The 21,870-nt window shown below is 40.8% G+C and overlaps 1 protein-coding gene across 1 annotated transcript in view; it reads left to right on the top strand.

Moving 5' to 3' along the window:
* AGBL1 (AGBL carboxypeptidase 1) overlaps positions 1 to 21,870 on the top strand; it is a gene marked incomplete at both ends in the record, with an annotated part of 348,471 nt that overhangs the window by 63,642 nt on the left and 262,959 nt on the right. Inside the window, 8 exons of the mRNA XM_083371322.1 lie at positions 907 to 980; positions 2,370 to 2,486; positions 2,587 to 3,152; positions 3,701 to 3,784; positions 4,398 to 4,484; positions 5,234 to 5,382; positions 7,202 to 7,289; positions 19,017 to 19,164. Of these exons, the coding sequence (XP_083227448.1) occupies positions 907 to 980; positions 2,370 to 2,486; positions 2,587 to 3,152; positions 3,701 to 3,784; positions 4,398 to 4,484; positions 5,234 to 5,382; positions 7,202 to 7,289; positions 19,017 to 19,164 (1,313 nt within the window). The remainder of the gene's footprint in view (positions 1 to 906; positions 981 to 2,369; positions 2,487 to 2,586; positions 3,153 to 3,700; positions 3,785 to 4,397; positions 4,485 to 5,233; positions 5,383 to 7,201; positions 7,290 to 19,016; positions 19,165 to 21,870) is intronic.

Raw genomic sequence — 21,870 nt, forward strand, 5'->3', positions numbered from 1 at the left:
AAGCTCAGAGACCACCTCGGATCCCTCATCTCAACTTTCAGCTACAACTTTCAGCCATTTGTCTGAAATGGTATAGGGTTTCCTGCCTTAGCAGGGGGTTGGACTAGATGACCTCCAAGGTCCCTTCCAACTTATTATTATTATTATTATTATTATTATTATTATTATTATTATTATTATTATTATTATTATTATTCTCCTCAGTAAAGCCAATAAAGATTGCATGCACTCAACATGCTTGCTGATGGAGAAGTGGGGTGGGGATGAAGGCGGCAGGGAAAATTAAAATTCCAACCAAGAAGGGAAGATGGAATGAAGTAGTTAAATCATTTTTTTGGAACTGCAAAAACTTGCGTGTTATTTTGTAAGTGTTTTACTAATTTGATGATCGTATTGCCTTGAGGGATGGTTTCCTCTCATGACCAGTATGCCTGCTGACTGGGAAGAGGAGGACAACTTAAGAGGAGATTTAAGAAACTCATACAGCGTGGTGGGAGTTGATGTATAGAACATCTCTTGATATAGTTTGGCAGGATGGTTGAAGCTCCACACCATAAACCAAGACAAAAAAAAAATAACATGCAGGATCGGTAATAACTTCCTGCAACGATGTCATCTGAATAAAAGATTTAAAAAATAGTTGAGCAGACAGCAAATTCTATTTAAGATGCATGCAAATTACCCTCACGTGCGTGCTTGTGGGTTTTGGTGAAATTGTCTTGTTTTGCATATTGCTTTTTTGTTCTTCGTTTCAAATATATGCATATATTGTTTCTCCTTTGATGAGACTTATTTTTGTGTGTGTTGTGGATGCTATCAGTGTCCGAGTTCACCTATGTGGCAAACAGCTCGCTTGTTTGGACAGCTTGATTGTTGATTCTTGGCTTCGTTGCCTTTGCTTTGCAGATTATTTTGATGAAGACGCTGAGGAAGGGACTGAGAAAGACTGTGAGAATGAAGATGCTGAAAATAAAGAGGAAGTAAGTAACCTTGTTTCCTAGCCAGCTGCCAAGTGTTTGATAGCCATGCCATAATTCATTGGACTTTTAATAGATGAGAGATTGGAGGAGATATCAGCAGAGATGCTTCATCCTTTCTGAATGTCTGCCAGATATTCTAAGAGATTCAAAGCTCCAATCAGCCATAAAACTGCTTTTCTAAGCAAGATTCAGATCAGGCCAAAGTCTGACGGAACATTATAATAACTGCTCTATTTGCAATAAGTTGGTTTTAAGTCTGACTCTTGTCTGGATAGGAGAAAACCAGGGTCTAAGCATATGTTAGTGCAAAATCCATGGTGGAACAAAAGGGGGATATTGTATGCATTGAAATAGTTACGGTCATCATCTTGCTATTTATGAGAAAAAAATCTTACTCTGTTATAGAAATATCTAGCCTTGTCCTATAGGTAATGTTGAACTAGAGGTCGTGATGGTTGGCTTTTAGATGTATGCAAAGTTAAATTGCCAACCAGTAGGTTATCTGTTTTATGGTTGGTTAGCTTCTTATTTTTCATAATTGTGGATAGATATGTCCTCCTGTTATTGTCAAAATACATGGTGAAATGATTATGTATTTCTTTCTTCCTCCCCTTCTCCCTCAAAAGAGTGATTCAAGGTGCTGGTGATGACCTATAAAGCCCTAAATGGCATGGGTCCGGATTATCTCAGGGAGCACCTGCTGCCAGCATCAACTCCCCATCGTCCTCTGCGCTCCCACAGGAAGGGCCTCCTCAGGGTCCTGCCGGTCAGGGAATGCTGGCGGGCGATCCCCAGGGGGAGGGCATTCTCTGTGGGCACGCCTGCCCTATGGAATCAATTGCCGGTGGAACTCCGGATCGCCCCCGACCTTCGTTCGTTTCGCCGGGACCTAAAAAACTGGCTTTTTGAGTTAGTTGGCCTGGACTGAGGGGTTTTAAGGTTTTTAAATTCTAATTTTAAATTTTGGGGCTATTGATTTAATTTTATTTTAATTTTTATATTGTATTGTTTTAATTTTGCCCTGTAAACCGCCCTGAGTCCTTCGGGAAAAGGGCGGTATATAAATTGAATTAAATAAATAAATAAATAAATAAATAAATAAATAAATAAATAAATAAATAAATAAATAAATACTTAAGTGCAGTCCAATAATTGGGGCCTCCAGATGTTGGGGAATACGTCTAGGAATCTCAAGAAGCACAGTCCATAGTCTAGGAAGTCAGGAGCTATCGTTCGGGAATAGCCTGGGACATTCCTTACCTATTGTACTGGTTATAGTTGTGGTGGCAGTATATGGAATATAATGGGAGTAGGCTTCAGCCAAGACTATGGGCGAAGGTGAATTCAATGAGAGGGATTCTTCCCTATTTTTCATTTTTGTTTTGAAAGGATGATGATCTGGAGAAGGATATTAACAAGCTCCTATCAAGGCCAGAGCTGGACCGACCGGAATCGGAGCTGAATCAGTATACGGTCATGTGTCCTGAACTTCAATATAACTTTCAGGTGAGAACCTTCTGGGGTTTTGACTTTTCAGTCCATCCAGAAAGCTGCTGTATGCAATGATCCACAATGGTTGGTTGTCTGTTTTTCCTCCTAGTTGAAGGAAAAAGAAATGGAGCGTAAAGATGAGCTGAATTCGGTGGACATCCCTGGGACCCTGACCAGTTCTTGCCTCCGTGTCATTCCATGTGCTATTTCCCTGACGTGCCAGCTCAAACGTAGAGAAGGGGACCAAAGTATCGAAGAAGAAAAGCAGATCCAGAGGACTTTAGAGAGGCCAGTACACAGAGAGGGAAAAAACCAGAAACCTCAAGAACCTGGAAAAAGAACTTTCGGTGAATCAAAACCTTCTTTCAGAAAAGGCACAATCTCCAGTAAGGGTCATACAGCCCAAGAGGGATTGCAGAACAGGCAGACATCCCAGTTCCAACATATGAATTCCTGTGGACCTGGCTGGCAGGAGAGAATAGAAACTTCTGAAATGGTCACAAAAGTTTTGGAGAAGCACCCTGGGAATATCCCTTTCCACAAACCTAGGTACTTTATGGCGAGGGCTAACTGCACCCGCTCCATTCCAGACTACAGAGTACTAGCATTCCCAGATCTCTGGGGTCATCAACCCCCTACTTACAGCCAGCCTTTACAGCCAAGGAGATGTGGCATCCAAAAGTAAGTTTCTCTCCCTCTGCTTCTAAACCTAGAGTAAAGATATAGAGATAGGAAGATGGCAAGGGATCAATGGGGGAAATAGCAAGCACCACTCTCACTAATTATATATCGAGGCAACATTGGCCAATGGAAGTGTAGCTGGAGCTGTGGGAAAAACAGATATCACTGTGATGCCTTTGGGGAACACATCTCCACACAACTCAATAAGGAGTGGACCAAATCTAAATTGGGGGATGGATTAAAGTGTTCAGGCATAGGACAGGACTGTTGAGTTAGGACTACTTCATGCTGCAACATACCTCCCCATGTTTTATACCAGGAGTCTTCAAACTTGGCAATTTTAAGACTTGTAGACTTCAACTCTCAGAATTCCTCAGCCAGCTGGTTGGGGAATGCTGGGCGTTGAAATCCATAAGACTTAAAGTTGCCAAGTTTGGAGACCTCTATTCTACAGGACCAGAGTGAAAGAAAAAGTAGCAATCCCAACAAGAAGTTTCCTTCTGGGCATGTTCTTCACCCCCACATCAACCCTTTTTTCCTTACCACAGAGCCAAAATATTTGAAGACATCCGCCGTGTGGTCCAACCAGCTGATATAATCAAGCGAGTTGTCTTTGATTTAGACAGCTCTGGGTAAGTAAATTTTTGTTATGGTAGTTGAGGCCATTGTTAGCGAATCATGGACTTTTGCCATCTTTCCTCCCCCTCTGCACATTCATTAAAATCTTCCCTGGAGGGTCCTCTTCTGGAGACAGAATGAAGACAAAACCAAGGTGGTGTAGTGAACTGGAGGAACCAGGTTCAATTATTGATCCGCGTGAAAATCTTGCTGTTAGTTTTGGGAGTAATTTTCTATCAGCCCAGACTTCCTCATGGGATTGTGGATATAGAGTTAAATCAGGGGTCTTTAAACTTGGGCCTTTTATGACTTGTGGGCTTCAACTCCCAGAATTCCTCAGCCAGGCTTTCTGGCTGAGGAATTCTGGGAGTTGAAGTCCACAAGTCATAAAAGGGCCAAGTTTGAAGACCCCTGAGTTAAATGCACTGTGATCTCTATATAAACCACCTTGATCTCTCAGCAAAAAGGAAGGATGTAAATACAATCAGAAACCTGTGGGGAACCTAATGATTATGAACTACCTCTGTTTCTGTGAGCCCCAATGCTTTCTGCTAACTTCTTCAGTGGTTAACAGGTCTAGCTATTTCCCAGTCAGCTTTGCACTAATTGTGTTGCCTTTTGTTTCAGTTCTTTGCAGTCAGATCAACAAAACTGCTTAAAATTCTTTTCCAAATTTGAATCTGGGAATCTCCGCAAAGCCATCCAAGTGCGGGAGTAAGTATGACAAATAAGGCCAGCAGTGTATCTAAGGTGTTTCTAGGCCATCTTGGGAAAGATTAGGCTTAGAGACCATGATGGAAGGCAAACATTATAAACCATAATGTTTAACTTTTTTGGAAATCCATCGTATTAGTAGGGGAATATCTTCACAGCGCGGTTACTAAGAAAAGTTGTTTTCAGTAGACAGAAATGACTATTACTAGACTACTGAACTGATCATTCTCACTCTCAAGTCAAAGTACTGGTACTGGAGAGAGACAGATGTTTGCAGCTGCAGGTGTTTGCCTAGCCCTGTGTGGTTGGAGGTCCAACAATTGGGCAAAACCACTATATATCTTAATAAGTATCTTACATCAACAGACTGCAGAGTCCTGTGGTATATCAAGTTCCCAGTGCATGCCAGATGACTAGGTCTCTATGTTTCTATTGTTCTCTGTAGTGCTTGAGCAGGGGACTGGACTAGAAGACCTCCAAGGTCCCTTCCTATTCTATTCTATTCTATTCTATTCTATTCTATTCTATTCTATTCTATTCTATTCTATTCTATTCTATTCTATTCTATTCTATTCTATTCTATTCTATTCTTCTTGGGTAGCTATATATCATGACTCTTATATGTCCTAATATGTTCTAATATGGAATAATAATATTCCATGGATTCTGCCAATGGATTCTGCTCTCAAACAAACCTGTTTTGTAGCTCGTGGATGTTTCAGATGCTGTTGTTGTGCTTTGTGATCCAGGTATGAATATGATTTGATCCTCAACCCTGACATCAACAACTCCCAATACAATCAATGGTTCTACTTTGAGGTCAGTGCCATGAAGTCTGCCATTCCATACCACTTCAATGTCATCAACTGTGACAAGCCAAACAGCCAGTTTAATTATGGTAAGAGTAGTCATATTGAGGGAGGGGTTGGCCCACTGTCCATGGTTAGGCCCTTTCTGGGAAAGTCAGGTGATCAAGCCCTTAAAACATGGATTCTCAAGGGCTCTTGTATTTCACCTTTTTTTACTGGGTACTGAAATAGTTTCCATACTGGTGTCTAGTTGCATGGAATTCCAAGCCTTCCCCTTCTTTTGCAGGTAACTTTGACATCTAAGTGATAAATTAAAAATCAGCACCAAATCTCATTCTTTGGTAGAATAAATTGAAAACTATCTGTTTTCTTTCTCTGAGCATAAGACAAATGAGGACAGGGAGAGAAAATGGAAGAATGTTTGTGAAGTTGGAGTAAATTGGTATTTGTGAATAAGGATGGAAGACACCAGTGGGTGGTTTAGAAGGACTTTATTACTTCTAATTGCATGCTGTCATCCAAAATATGTAACGTAAGAGAAGCAAAGGGGAATCGGTTTGGTGAAGTGGTTCAAGGCCTCAGACTAGAAATTGGGAGACTGTGAGTTCTTGTTCTGCCTTGGGCATGCAGCCAGCTGAGTGATCTTGGGCCAATCACTCACTCTCAGCCCTAGAAAGAAGAAGGCAAGGGCAAACTATTTCTGAAAATATTGCCAAGAAAACTTGAGGGACATGACCATGGATATAACAGAAGTTAACTATGACTTGAAGGCAAAAGAAGTCAGAAGACTCAAATCCACACATGTCTCAAATATTGGTAACAGGGGAGGCATAGAAAGGGAAATGGAGGGTTTTGCCATGTGGAAACTTGGTTTTAACTGCTAGAATTAAACTCCTGAAAGACAATGCCCTCAATTGCAGTGGAACTCTGAAATCACATAATACCAGTTTTATTGCAACAGAATTCTTAATACTTAACTTTAATAATATAACCTGCATAAATGACAACCGGAGCCTCTTTTCAAACCTATCCAATTTTCATTATGGCTTCCTGGATCTTATAGTTTGGGGAGAGCAGAGAAAATTCTCTGTGAGAATTATTATTGCCCCTTCTGCCACCAGATCCTGAAGGAAGGAGGCTCCATGTCCAAAATTACAAAATTTTGGAAAGATGGAAGAGATACAATTGCAGATGTGTGTGCTCTGACTTCTGAATTCTGAAAAGCATTTGAAGTTTTGCTCGACCAAATGTCCTTCTCTATGATTGGAAGTCTTGTGCAAGGCAGGTATCCTCTCCTGAGGCTTTCCTGCTGAACAGAAGCAGGTCAGAACTGGGAATGACAGTTTTATAAAATCAAAGCAATTTGGGGCTGGGGCACAGACTCCAATAATGCATCCTTTGATGTATTATCAAGCAGAGAAATAGCAGTTCAAGGAAAGTTGGGTTCAAGAAAAGTTGAAAACAGAAATAAAATGAAAGGAGAGCTTGTAGCCTCATATATAACACTGGGGCAATTCCAGTTGGGCGGGTTGAACAACTGATGCACAGAACTAATCAAATTATCAGATCAGCCATCAAAATGTATTACACAACTGTTTTTTTCCCCTTTCCTCCAAATGGAAAACCATTCGGAGGCATCTGGAAACATTCTTGATGACATCAGAGGAGGTCAGGTAAATCAAGGTCATACACTCTAGGATTGGCACAAAAAGACTTTGCTTTGAAATTGCAGAACACTTCAGATTGTCAACAGCGGAGGAGCATCAGATAGTCCTTGTTGCATAAAAATATTATTTCTGTCTTCATCCCTAAACATGCCATAAGTAAAACGGCTATTCCCATTCCACTGCAGTGGAAATCATATCATATCTCTCTTCCTCCCCTCCCAAACTCCTTTTCTTTGTGTAGGTATGCAACCAGTCATGTATTCAGTGAAGGAAGCTTTGCTGGGCAGACCTCACTGGATTCGGGTGGGCTATGATATCAGTTATTACAAGTAAGTGTCTACTATTCTTTTATGTGATATTTGAGATCCCTGCTAATTAGATTTGTTCCACGTACTTCTGTCTATTGATGCTACTAACTTCATTGTATGCTTACCTATTTTAGGGCTTTCCAAAACCATAGCTGATGTGTTTGAGACTAACAACTCAACCTTCTCGGCAAGCATAGTCCCCAAACGTTTGAAGGACCTCAGGCCCAGGAAAGTAGTTTTGCAATTTCCTAGCACTTCCCCAAACTAAAATTCCCCAAACCTGCTTTGCAGACATGCAACAGAGGATTGTAGGATTGTCTCAAAGGTGTTTTTTTTTCCCCAAAAATTTTTTTTCAAGACCTGAAAAAGCTGCTTGGATGAGAAAGTCCAGTTGCCTCTACCATCTTCTGGAGTCCATTTTTCATAGAATACAGTACCGATAATTGAACAAACTTTGTTGCATTACATTCTTGATTAAATTACCTTTCCATTGATATGTAATTTGATGGTACTACTCAAAAAAAAAAAGTGTTATTAGCCGTCAAACCTCAAAAATGCACTTTTCCCAAAAGGTTTCACAATTTTGGCCACTACTGTAATTTAGGTGGCTGCCCAACTCACAATGATTCTGAACTGCTTACAGAAGTAAAACCCAATAAGTCTAAAACCTGATAAACTCTTGTCAGCAACAATCAAACAATCCACTTGATCGACCCTGCATCACCCTGAGGTCCCCAGGTTCTCAGGCAAAACCATGTCTTCAGGGCCTTTCAAAAGTGTATCAAGGTGTGGGCCATTCTTAGCTCCTTGGGGGTGATGTTCCATACAGAATGGATCACCATGGAGAAGACCTTTCTTCTTGGTCCAACTAGATAGACTTCTTTAAGAGAAAGGATCCATAACCTATTCTGCCTTCCCTCTCTAGTAGTCAGGTAGATGTAACTGGGAAAAGACAATCCTTCAAATAATGTGGTCCTTCAAGGGATCTGTAATTTTTTTACTTCCAGTTTGTCTTAGCACGAATAGAGCTGTTTCTACCATAGCAGGTCTGTGAACAGATGCAAGCATATAGAGTTTGATTACTGCCGTAATAACATTAAGAAGGCTGTTATTATGCCATGGTTAAATCACCGCTGACTGGTGCAATTAAATTATGGAAGTACAATTACATTCTTATTTGTAACCTGGTTGCAGATGTTGGAATGGGGTTCTCCCCATTTCATTTTTCCTGGATGGGAAATAGAGTGAATTTAATTCCATAGTGCTCTGAACAGTTACAAATCTGTCACTGAATTTATGTTCCTGAATTTTAATTGTTCCAAAATCTACCTGGCACCTCAAATCTATTGCTCTTCTTATACCATAATATTTCTTGAATTCTGAATTTCTTGTATTCTGAAGGTTATAGCAAGTATTATGGGGCCCAAATGTTGCCACCTATACTCCTCCCCCATCTAAAACAACAACAACAACAAATCAGATTTGCTGAACATTTGCAAAATCTCTCACTTTACTCATTTCTGTGAAATTCTTGGCGGGAGGGAGAAATGTGGGGAGAAGTCATAACAATAGTAAGTGTGCATTCTCCAGTTAATTCTTAAATCCACCATTTTAACTGAAGTTGCTTCAGCAGCTTAACATTTCAGATATCCCCAGTTGTTGAAGTTTTTCTTGAGGGGAAGCATGTCTTCTAGTCCCTGCTAAGAGTTGATTTTTGTGCATCCTACGTCAAAGAAAGGAGATGGCATCAGCTATTTGGTAGGTAGGCCAGTCATTTGCTGTAGGCTAGAAACCAGGAGACTGTGAGTTCTAGTTCCGCCTTAGTCACAAAGTCAGCTGGATGACCTCGGGCCAGTCCTTCTCTTTCAGCCCTAGGAAGACGGCAATGAAAATCTCTTTTGAAACCTTGCTAAGAAAACCAGCTGCCTGCAATTAGTGCAGGTTCGAGTCTCACCAGGCTCAAGGTTGACTCAGCCTTCCATCCTTCCGAGGTAGGTCAAATGAGGACCCAGATTGTTGGGGGCAATAAGCTGACTTTGTAATAATGCCGCTTGGGAGGGGGGGCGAAAGCCCTAATAAGCAGGCATATACATAGAATGAAGGCTACTGCTAAGCACGTTGATTTGTGCTTCTTAGATTGTAAGCCGCCCTGAGTCTTCGGAGAAGGGCGGGATATAAATGGGATAAAAAAATAATAAAAATAAAATAAAATTGGAGGACTTGTCCAGTCAGTTGCCATGGGTCAAGACTTAACTCAAAATCTCCTTCTCCTTGCAAACGTTGAGAAACAGCCACCACTGAGTCTCTCATTTGCAGAGTCTAATTGCAGAATCTTGAAAGCCTATCCAAACTATTCACTACCCTCTTTTTGAGGACAACAGGATTCAGTCCTCAATGTTCTGAAACTCCTTCCTAGGCATTTTGCTTCCCCTAGGCCAGGGGTAGGCAACCTCGGCTCTTTTATGACTCCAGCTGGCTCAGGAATTCTGGGAGTTGAAGTCCATGAGTCATAAAAGAGCCGAGGTTGCCTACCCCTGCCCTAGGCTGTGTAATCATTTTATCTCTCTCAATCCTCTTCTTCAGGTCTAAAGGGTAAATCCCTGTAGAGTAGGTGAATATTGAAGGAAAATAAGTTCCAACTTTTATTCCTGAAGAGGCTTCTGGATATTAATTAGAAGAAAAATGGATGTAGGTCAGGAGAGCCTTGAGATCCATGACCTTTGATCTCATTTTATGCAGATATTGACCTGATATCAGAATCTCACTGCAAGTCTCCCGGTAGGAACAGTCTGCAACAGTTGGTAAATGGAGAGGCAGAGAAGATCAATGTCAGAAAGAAAATGAGAAGAGATGCTGTTAATATTATGTCTGAACCCAATTGATACCTCTCAGTCATACCTCCCTTTCTCTTGTTGTAACATGCAGGTATTAATTCTGATCTAATCATAATACAATTTTCAATGAAGATTGCTGAGGTAATGTAAAGCACTTCAAACAGCTTGGTGTAATACATAATTAGAATACTTTACAATGCACAGCTGAAGTTGAAGATGGTATCTGAAATCCATACAGGTGGCACTTTTTGCAAAACATTACTACAAACAGGATATTATTACTGGGCTCTTGGAACACGGTCATTATAATCTGAATTATAATTCAACTAAATTTTGTTATTTCAGGAGAAATCCTAGGGAGGGGAAAGGAAGGATTTATATAGTAAATGTCTTCCATCTTGGAATAAGATGAGTGGTCTTTGAATTTAACACTGATACAAAGTTGTCAAATGGTTTTGATTTCATAATGCTCTCTCTAATCCTTGGGTGCTGCCCAGAGTCACTCTATGAAGAAGATGGGCAGTTTCTAAATATGATGTAGATCAGGGGTCCCCAACCCCCAGTCTGCGCACCAGTACTGGGCCGTGGCATGCCAGCAACTGGTCCGCACAAACAAGCAAAGCCCCATCTGTGAGATGCAGGTAGCACACAAAACCACGCATCCTCCGGTCTGCGGACAAACCTCTCTCCAGGGAACCAGTCCCTGGTACCCAAAAGGTTGGGGACCTCTGATGTAGATGAATAAATAATTGTTCATTTACCATAGTTCAAATGGCAAAATCTATCCAACCTTGGTTGATTTTGGATAAGTAACTTGGAGTTATTGGTTAGAACTTTGATGGGAAACTTCCAGGGGATGCCAAAGCTCTGGGCTACAGTAAAAATTCAGAAAAAGAATTAAGGACAAACCATGTCTGCATTGCCACAACACAACTACAAGAAATGATGGATGAAGTCCTTATCACTTGATTTCAACTCAAAGAAATCTTTATTTTGTACAAGCACCACTCAATACCTTGATTGATGGTATTACTGCCCCACTGAGTAGATCAGTAGATCAGATTGGCAGAGAACTATATACATGGAAACCAGAAGCTTGGCATGGAGTACAAAATAGAAATAGAAGAATAGAACAGAATAATAGAAAAGTAGGGATTGGAGGACAAAAATAACAATGATCTCACTGGGCAGCTTAATAAAAGAATTCAATTCAGGTTAGAAGAAGCATCTGTGACTTCTTCCCCCACACCTCATGGGGACAAATAATATTCTACCCTTTTCTCATATTCTTTCTTTTAAAATCATGACCTTTCAGCTGATTAACCACCTTTAACTTGCAGCAATAGCTTGAGACGTGTCTGATCAGAAGTGAATGTCTAATGTCATAACTTGAAGTGTAATCACACAATGCTTTATCGGTCCAGACATTTTATATAGTTATGTATTCTAAAGGAATGCGCACATATGTTGCATAATATGTGGGCCCTTTAGCTGGGGTGTTGGTTGCATAATTTGTTATTCCTGCAGTCAGCTATGTAAAACATTTTCAAGTGAGGCCCCATACGTAAGCAAATAAGAAAGCAAGCTTGCCACAAGCAAAATTTCTGTTTAAGAGTACGAAAATAAAAATAATTCATTGTGTTCAGGGTACTCTTTCTTGGGCACTGCTGTATAGTTTTGAATCAAGCGTGCTTTGGACTTTAAGGAGGCCTGAGGGGACATATACTTTCCAGCATTGGGGGACATGTACTTTGCATGCTCAGGGTTGAAGGTATGGGGGTCCAGCTGTGACAGACTCCTGTCCACAGTTATTATCAATCAATATAAACCCTAGGGATACAGATGGACAATTTTCTGGTAAGAAGCCTTTCTCGTGATTTTGGGTGGCGACTGATTTTTGCATAAACTAACTCTGTTAGCCCTTTGCAATTCAAGAGATTGCATGATCCTGATCCCACACAATGCAGAAATGTGGGTTCAAAAATGAGTCGGCTTAAAGCTGAAACGTATGCTGAACCGCAACCAGCTTTGAAGAAGGTTATTCCTGTTGCATCCTTGAATTTGGAGTGAGCCCATCACTCTCAGGCCAAGGTTGGGTCTGGTGTAGAGATTCAAGGCAGATGGCCAACAGAGGCAGATTCTGTGATCAGTGCTGGCTTTGTTTATGATGGGAAAACCTTTAAAATACACCAGTGTTTCTCTTCTGCATTAGTCTGTGTAGTGCATACACTCTAATAGTTACTCATATCCATTTTGCTCGGCATGGAGAAGCATGGACAGTTCACTCACCAAGACAGATGTGACAGTCACAGCCCTGGTCGTGTGCCGTCTTCCTTTCTCCTCTCCAGAGCGATGTTTTTATGTTACTGAGATGATTAAAAACATTACTGTCAAAAGGGTCTTGGTTACAGCACAATTCAGTTTTTTTCCCCCTGTGCCGAGTGACAGATGCTTGCAGGAAAGAATTTCACCTCCAGAAAAATGATCATGGTAGCCTTTATAAAATGATCTGATTTGCAGTTTTGTTCTCCTGGCAAATGTTTGCATTGATTGCACCAAGATTGGCACTGAAGACGTGCGGCAATATCCAGATACAGAATTCTATCAGTCTTTTCCAGTCTCTGGTGTAACTTCCTCTGAGCAGGGGGAAAGTGGATGCCTTGAGGTTTGGCTAAATGGATGGTGAATTTTTTGGGAGGTAGGGTTAGGGTTAGGAAGGGGGGGAAGGGAGGTGGGCATCTGAAAAGTTGACCTCTGCCATTGATTCCAGTTCAAAGCAAATATTTTTTTCTCAAATTGACCTGACCACATTGCAAAATTAGGATTGCCTTTGCCTTGTTCCAATTTTTTTTAAAAAAATCAATCTAATCCTCAGTGTAAATTCATGTTTTTTTATTATTGCCACCTAAGATCAAAACTTAGAAAAAAAGAAAAAAATGGCATACTGTAATCGCTAAAAACTATGACCTGCAGTAAAAAATATTAATATTATGCAGCGATCTCAACCCAGATTCTACGAGCAATATTACAATATTTAGATAATTTAACATGATCCTTACTGGACAATAGATATTGAAAATGGAATAAATGTGAATGCCTGGAAAATCAATGGGCATATATATTATACTTAGGAGTCCTTATAAAATTAGTGTGTAGGAAGAAATATGTTACAACTTCTGCAGGTATCAGGGCTTTGAGGTAGTCCAGATAAGAAGCACAAACCATGAGTACTAATACTACCTTTATTGTAAGGTTGATGTCATGGTTCCGATAGATGAAACCCATCAAAAGAACTTCAAGGCAAGAATTCTTCCTCAAAGAACGTTTTATTCAGGAAACAAAGTATCGGCACTACATAGTTCAACTCAAAACTAGATTCTCTTCCCCCAGATACAAAGTAGCAAATTGCAATTCCCACCCCCCACAAAGCAGTCATTAATCACATTCTCCAATTAGCCTGAAGTGTGGGCTTTCTCCCCAGCTCCTCAGGCCGCCAAAACGTTATCAGTTTGTGTCCTTGAGTTCCCACGGAGTAGCATTATTATTATAGCTAGCTAAGCTCAAGCATTTACACACACACACACACATGCACACCGCCCCTGCTTCTACACCTGATTTCTAAATAGGTGAAAAAGCATGTTAAAATCAAAGCAAAAATGGCTGCAATTTCCATCAGTTGTCAGAGCAGGAACATCCATTGTTACAGCGTTGACAGTTAAAATAAGAGAATTTTGCAAGTCTGAAAATTCTCCCGTCTCTTCCTTTACTTTTGATAAAACTAGAGAGGGTCTTCTCTTTGATATTATTATCCCTTTTTCTTCTATGGGCTGAAATTCCTTTGCCTGAAAGTTGCTAGATTGCTGCTCTTTCTCCTGACTCCCGACAAAGTCATTCCCACATACGATTACAAGAGGGCTCTCCTTAATTGGGCAAAGCTGACTTTCATACAGTAAGGCTGTCAGGACCCACCCCAATCCACATCTTAGGAAAACAAAAACTCTTGGAGTCAGTTCTAATCCAAAAGGAATTTTTACTAGGACATGCTTGGTTGTGGAAATACAAGACAGTACTTAGTATTGTTTTACAAATTGAAACTTTATAAAGGATTCCCAGTTCAACCCCCCTTCCCTCAACCCCATTTGGTCAGCTCCCATAATTTTACTTCGTGTCATCCCTTTCCTGGGAAAAAAGGAACTTCGAATCTTTATGGTTATTGCCTTCTTCCTCTATAGATTTAAATGAAGACACAGGCCAGATGCCTTCTTCTCTAACCCTCCCTTTTGTTCACCCAGTTCAAAAGATTTCCCTTGGTCTTTGAAATAACCTAAGGCAGGCTGAATCCACATACGCTCCTCCTTCCTCGGGAGATGGCAGAATCCATAGGGGGGATAATGTTTTAAACATACATTTATGAATGTGATATAAATGGATTCTTCACAGGGTCTGCCATTTAAGTCAGGTAAAGAGGTAAGGATTTCCACTATCCGGTCATGTGCTGTGGTGGCGCAGTGGTCAAAATGCAGTACTGCAGGCTAATTCTGCTGACCGCCAGCAGTTCGATTCTCACCGGCTCAAGGTTGACTCAGCCTTCCATCCTTCTGAGGTTGGTAAAATGAGAATGCAGATTATTTGGGGACAAGATACTGACTCTGTAAACCATTTAGAGAGGGCTGTAAATCACTGTGAAGCGGTATATAAGTCTAAGTGCTATTGCTATGTCCGGCTTTATGGGGTGGTGTTCATTTCCATTTCTTAGTGTTGTCTGAAGACATTGTCATTGTCCTGTGGCCAGCATGATTATATGTCAAGACCAGGGAATGCTGTTACCTTCCCACCGAAGTGGTACCTGTTTATCTACTCTTGTTTGCATGCTTTCAAATTGCTAGGTTGGCAGGAGCTGGGACAAGTAACAGGAGCTTACCTGTTCATGCGGTCCTTGAATCTTGACCCTGGCTGTCAGCTTTGCAGCTGACAAGCTCAGCATCTGTAACTGCTGAGCCACCAAATTGGTTTAGCTTTTTCCAGACCAGCCAAGGCTAGCTAGGAGTTGTGCTGGGTTGTTTTAAACTGAGTTCTTGCTTGAAAGAGTCACAGCCCTGTACTTCTGGTTTGTCTAACTTAGCCAAGGAAGGGAGATGGGAGGAGTCATTGGCTAATGTCTGTAAAGCCCTTTCAACATGAAAAAACATTCTGTCACAGTAAGTGATGATAATAGCAACAATAATAATTAGGCTGATTATTAATTACAGGATAATGCCAGATGGGATAGGAGGAGGATGGAAGGTTTGAAGGAGAAAGATCTAACTTTGGGATTTGACAATTATAAAGTGACTATGTATGTAGCCCTGGGCACTGTACTGCATCTGGATGTTAATTGCATGGGTTTTTTTTTTTTTGCATGGTTATCTTTTTTAATTTTTTTTTTCATCAGAGGGAAAGGTTTCCCAAGTTTTGAAAGACATTTTAGCACAAGAACCATCTCAGTTTGTGAGAAAGAAAAATATCAAGAAATTGCTAGATCTTTTCCAACAACAAATGTTATTAACAGCTCAGGAAAGCTTATGCCTTATAATAACACTTGTTGGTCAACAAAAGTGCTCTCAGATTCTTGACTTGCTGCCAAGAATAGAAGTAAATTCAACCGAGGTCAGAAATTTATGACCAACGAATCAGGCTGGTTGTGTGTATGTGTTGGTGTATGATTTCTTTAAGAAATATATATGGCCACCCAACTCACTCATGATGACTTATAGGTACAAAACCTCACATATGCCCAATGCACAGCACTGCATTGAAATTCTTCAACATTTGCTAGACTGGTTTGGAGTTTGGCATAGTGATTAAAGAAGACTGTGAGTTATACACCTGCTTTAGGCAGAAAGCCTGCTGGGTCACCTTGGGCCAGTCACTCTCTCTCAGCCCTAGGAAAGAGGCAATGGCAAGCCACTTCTAAAAACCTTACCAAGAAAACTGCAGGGACTTGTCCAGGTAGTCACCAGGAGTCAAAATCTGGCTTGAAGGCACGCACAGATAGAGAGAGATCTGCTTGATCTGTGTCTTGTTTCTTTCTTGCTACCTATGTTAAACAATGGAGGAGGCTTTTGTCCATATGGGAATTATTTTATCAATGTGATTAGCATCTTCTGCATTTTGATTTTGAGACAAGCTTTAAGAGGTACAGTGCAAATGCAGAATAATAGAGTTGGAAGGGACCTTGGAGGTCTTCTATCCCAACCCCCTGCTCAAGCATTTCAAACTAGTGACTGTGCAGTCTCTTCTTAAAAGCCTCCAGTGATGGAGCAACCACAACTTCTTAAGGCAAGTTGTTCCACTAATTAATTGTTCTCACTTATTGAAATTTCTCCTTAGTTCCAGCTTGCTTCTCTCCTTGATTACTTTCCATCCATTTCTTCCTGTCCTGCCTTCAGGTGATTTGGAGAATAGGTTGCCCCCCTCTTCGTTGTCACAGACCCTCAAATATTGCAACACTGCTTTTATGTCACCCCCTAATCCTTCATTTCTCTAGATTACCCATCATACCAATATGTATATAGAAGTGTGTGTGTGTTTGTGTGCGTGTGCGCCCGTGCATCCACATAATTTAGAAATTTACTGCCACTTCTTGAATAAAATCTAACTAGACCATCCACCTGAAAAATCAATGATGTGTATATTTTGGAAATTCAAACAGGATCTCTTGCATTATTACTATTTGATTGATTTATTTATTTTCATTTTGATGTAGCAACGAGAACAGCATCAATCCAAAAATGGAAGGGAGAAAATCCACAGGGCACTTCAGAACAGGACATGTCAGCAGTGGGATAATTGGTGCTAGGCGGGGGAAATTATTGTCTAGAATGTCCTCAGGAATGCAATTTTCTATGATATCGTCTCTTTGAAATGCGTGAATTAGCTCTTCATCACACCTAATGGGAAATCTTTCACCATCAGCCTTGAAATTTGTGTCTGTTTAAAAAAAGTGCCAATAAAGGAAGAAAGAAAAAGTTGGTTGTAGAAAGAGAATTCTGGTGTGCATTTTATCTTTTCTGTCTGAGGACACAACTGAGAAAGGAAATGTGAGAGGCACAGATACTCAGGGATAATCTGTGTTCTGACTTACAGTATTCTGTTCACTGAAATATTTGACATGTTTTAATCGCTCTTGTCAGCTCCGACTTCAGGAGGAACCTGTCATTTACCACCAGGCTCGGTGATAAAATCCCCTCTCTTCCAACTCTTTCTGTCTCAAAAAGTTATCAGAATGTTAATTATCAAATGAAATTTTATTAGAAAATGTAATGAGTAATTTTATTGCACAGAATTAGGAAGCCCTGCATATGAATGAGTTCTGCGTATAACAGCTCACAAGAAAACTATCGTATACCTTTGCTTGTTTCAAATCTGGACCTACCCCTTTTCCAAGTCGCTTTGCCTTGAGCTACTCTTTTCTTGGCCTTGAAACTCTTGTCCACCTGTCACTTGTGCCACAAACAGTTTTATCTGATGGGAGAGACAGGTGTCCCAGCTCACCAACTTCAGTTCCTTATAGAATCTACTGTGTCCTTCAGAAACTTTATTAGTGATAGCAGTGACTGGGGGTGAACTGCTCCTTGCCAAGGTATATTTCCATGGCACTGAAGAATACATGGCTGAGGAAAGTCAGACATTCTGGAAGGAAAAAAAAAATCTCAGCGAGATGGGTGTCCAGCTGCTCTGCCTAAATAAATCGTGGAAAAGATGATATCCACCATATTTTTTCCTCCATATTGTTCTACATATTCAGTCCATCCAGAATGTTATAGAATGTTATAGAACAAAAAAAAACCCCTGAACCCAAATGTTAAAGGCCTATCAGCCTAAAGGCCTGAAGAATCTTTTTGTGGCTGATGTCAGTAGGGCTTTCCAGAATATTTATAGCTAACAGAATGCCCCAGGGGGTTGAAGAGACACTGAATAGTGGCCACCAGAATGCCACTGTTCCCACATGTCATATCAATATTTTAAAAAGGATCAGAAACACACACACACACACACACACACACACCCACACACACCAACCTTATTGACCTCCTACAAGGCACAAATCTAAAGGATGGATTTAGGAAAGGATGCACTGAAGCTTTTCTTAAGGAGAACCCCTCAAATGTGTGGCGTAGAATATGCCCAACACATTAAGGGACACAGTGTGGAGGAGAGAAGCCAAATTCCAGTGACCCCATGAGCTGAATTTTTCTGTATGCTTTGGACAAGCTTCCAAAGCATAGCGGCCTCAGTAGCGGCCTCAATAGCGGCTAAACTCCTTTGCTTTTCTTTGCACGAACCTGCCTCCATCTAGAATAAGGAAGCCTTGAAGGTAGAGTTTGACTCAATGAGTAGAGGGCATGAGGGGAGATTCCCTTCCCACCAATCCCACTATGCCATGTAGTCTACAATGGATAAGCATGGGGAGGTCCTCACCTTTCTGCACTGCCAGAAGTGATTTTATCACCTTGTCACCTTCCTGGAAAAATAACAAGAACAATTCCCTCCCCCCCCCAATCTCCCAAAGGTGCTTTTCAAAAAGCAACTGGACTTTTCTTGTTTGTTGGTTTGTTTTCCCTTGAAGACATTTCTCTTCTCATCCAAGAAGCTTCTTCAGTTCGGAGTGAAGAAGCTTCTTGGATGAGAAGTGAAATGTCTTTCAAGGAAAAACAAACAAACCAGGAATGTCCAGTTGCCTTTTGAAAAAAAAGCACCTTTGGGACAGCCCCGACTGAGAATCTCCACAGAACTTTCCCTATGCTCTCCTCCAAAGCTTGTACACTCTACCTTCTTTTTTTTAAAAAAAAATATATCTTACTTTCCTGATTTTGAAGGCAGGCATGAAAGCCACTTAGTAGTGTGTTTTTTTTCTTCTTTCTTTTCCATTCAGAAACCAGTACCGAAACTGCGTCCCAGTAGCGGCAGGAGGTCCTCGTGTGAAGTCATGCTACACTCTCACCTTCAGCCTTGTTTTCCCTCACCAGGAAGATGTTTGCTACTTGGCCTACCATTATCCATACACCTACTCTACCATGATGGTAATGCTGCTATTCTAGAGTTTGAAGGGAAGGACTCATGGCACAGTTGGCCAAAACCGATGGTTAACAAGCACGTGGCTATTTGTCTTAAGGTGTCATGCAAACCTAGCCATGGACTGCAGAGTATCTGGGTTCTAACTAGCCTGTAAATAGGAGGTTAAGCCTGTCTCAAGTTGAGCTCAGTTGTTGGTAATTTCACGAGTACTTCTATATAGTTTCGTGGGCAACCATATTTAAGTGGCTTGCTATAGACCGCACCTGTCTTTTGCTTTCCAAGTTTAAACTATAAGATTATCTAGCAATCTCCCATTTAATACAAGTCAGGTACTATTTTTCTTGCCGTATTGAGATTAACCAGGATCAGCGGCGGGCTGCCATCTTTTGTGGACAAATTGCTGAATTGTAATACTGTAATATTTCTATCCCTGCTTGCAAGATTGGGAGGCTCATGCAAAATTGGGGGGGGGGGAAGGGTTGGGTCTTCTTTTTGGGATGGGTGATGGTTTCCAGGGTCAGATAACATATTTAGAGTGCATTTCTAGCCGGCTGGGCAGTTGCAGAGGTTGGTCACTAGTCCCAGAATGTGCAAAAAGGATTGAGTGGTCCATAGTCTGAAGTCCTAGAGAAATGCAGCTCATTAATTCAGATAATATTAGTGCCCATCTAACAAAATCTCTAATAATGTCATGGGAAGAGAGAGATTAAGTCCGTTGAGGGTCGGTATATGAGATGATGTCCATTTTATCCAGAAAGATTTGGCTATAATGGGTATATCAGTGGATGAGAAATAGTGAAAAGTGAGAGAAGAGTAAGAGGGCCTGTTGTGTAAACACTGCTTCAAAAAGTAACGACAAAGGAGTTTTTGTTTTACATTGCTTTTTTTTTAAAAAAGGAAAGAAATGCTTCTGCAGTTAGGAGGAGCTTTAGCTTAATTTTAGATTATGCTTCCAGTGAATACCATTTTCAGCTTCTGCTGCACGGAGATACAGAGAAACATTCATTTCCTGACATTGCCTAAATCATAATTTCAATGGATATCTCTGTAGAGATAACTTTGACCGGGTCACTTAAATAACTCATGGATTTTTATTACCACTGCATAGCGTTCTTTTTTTTAAAAAAAAATCCAGTAAAGAACAATTTCATTTATACAGACTGCATGATTCCCACCCACCCTAAAATAAAAACAAATTTCACACGTGTGCATCACTAGCTTTTCTTTTTCAAGTTCCGTTTGTACAAATGTGTGTGTGTGTGTGTGTGTGTGTGTGTGTGTGTGATGGGAGCATCTCCCCCCTTTTTGTCTTCAGAGCAGCAATGAATTCTAAGTGGTTTTGCAACCCAGGAACTCAATTACCTGCACTAGGCATTTGGAAAGGCAATAAAATTCCATATGGAAAGTGACTTGGAAACTTCTCACAATCTAATGTGCATTTAATAACTGCAGACCTATTTACAGCACACTGAGAAGAAGCCACCTGAAAGACTGGTATTGAATCGTACCATTTCTTTGAGTCAGAACCAAATGTTTTTATTTTCCCCTCCTCCTTCTTCAGGATGATAACTTCAGCTAGCTGCTGATACGTTCTATGCTCGCCCATGCAAGCAGGGTGGACCGAAAGCTCCATCTTTTCGTTCAAAACACAACAATGCGGAAGACGTTGCTTTATATTAAGACAGACCTTTGGCTTGGTCTAATCCGATATTTTTGACTATGCCTGGTAATACCAAGTATTTCAGGCAGATTCGTTTTTTCCCCTGTTTTTTTTTTCTTTTCATATTGAAGATGGCAGGGACCGAACCAAAGATTTCCTAAATGAAAAAAAAAAATTCCTCTACAGCCCGCTTCACAATTTGGTCAGGGTCAAGAGATGCCCCGAGAGAAAGTCAGAAGCAGGAGCAGAGGATGACCTGAAGGAACAGAACTAATAACAAAATCATTTCTCTTTCCACTCCTGCAGCTAGGGTGAATAGGTAGTTTTTAAAGTGACTCTCAGCCTGGGTTTTTAGGGCAGGGAGAAGACACTAGAGGCAAGCAAAAGGGCTACGGTTACAATCCCCACATTGGGATACAGTGTGCATTGTATCTGTCATTGGTTTTGCTTCTTTTCAGCAGAATCTGTGAAGATTGGGTGATGAGAGATACAGAGTATATGTTACCAAAAAAAAAGAAAAAAAGGAGAATACTTATAGCTTAGGGTTGAGATGAGAAGAGACTGGACAGCCATTTGTCTGAAATGGTATAGGGTTTCCTGCCTGAGCGGGGGTTGGACTAGATGACCTCCAAGCCCCCTTCCAACTTCTTCTTCTTCTTCTTCTTCTTCTTCTTCTTCTTCTTCTTCTTCTTCTTCTTCTTCTTCTTCTTCTTCTTCTTCTTCTTCTTCTTCCGCCTCCTCCTCCTCCTCCTCCTCCTCCTCCTCCTCCTCATTATTATTATTATTATTATTATTATTATTATTATTATTATTATTATTATTAACACGAACCTCAGTCAAGTGAACATTCAAATTGACTGGCGCTGATGGTTGACATGGGTTGCTGCCAGCATCCTAGGTATCAGCCAGGTACCTCCTTAAAATGTAAGATGTTCTGAGTAGCGCAGTTTTTTGTAGCATTGCTGGAGTTATTGCAGGAAGCTGCAGTTTCTTGACGCATTTTGCAAAGTTTTTGGACATAGTTCCCAGTGCCCCGATGACAATGGGTATC

The sequence above is a fragment of the Vipera ursinii genome, assembly GCF_947247035.1.
Source record: "Vipera ursinii genome assembly, chromosome: 11".
NCBI lineage: Eukaryota > Metazoa > Chordata > Lepidosauria > Squamata > Viperidae > Vipera > Vipera ursinii.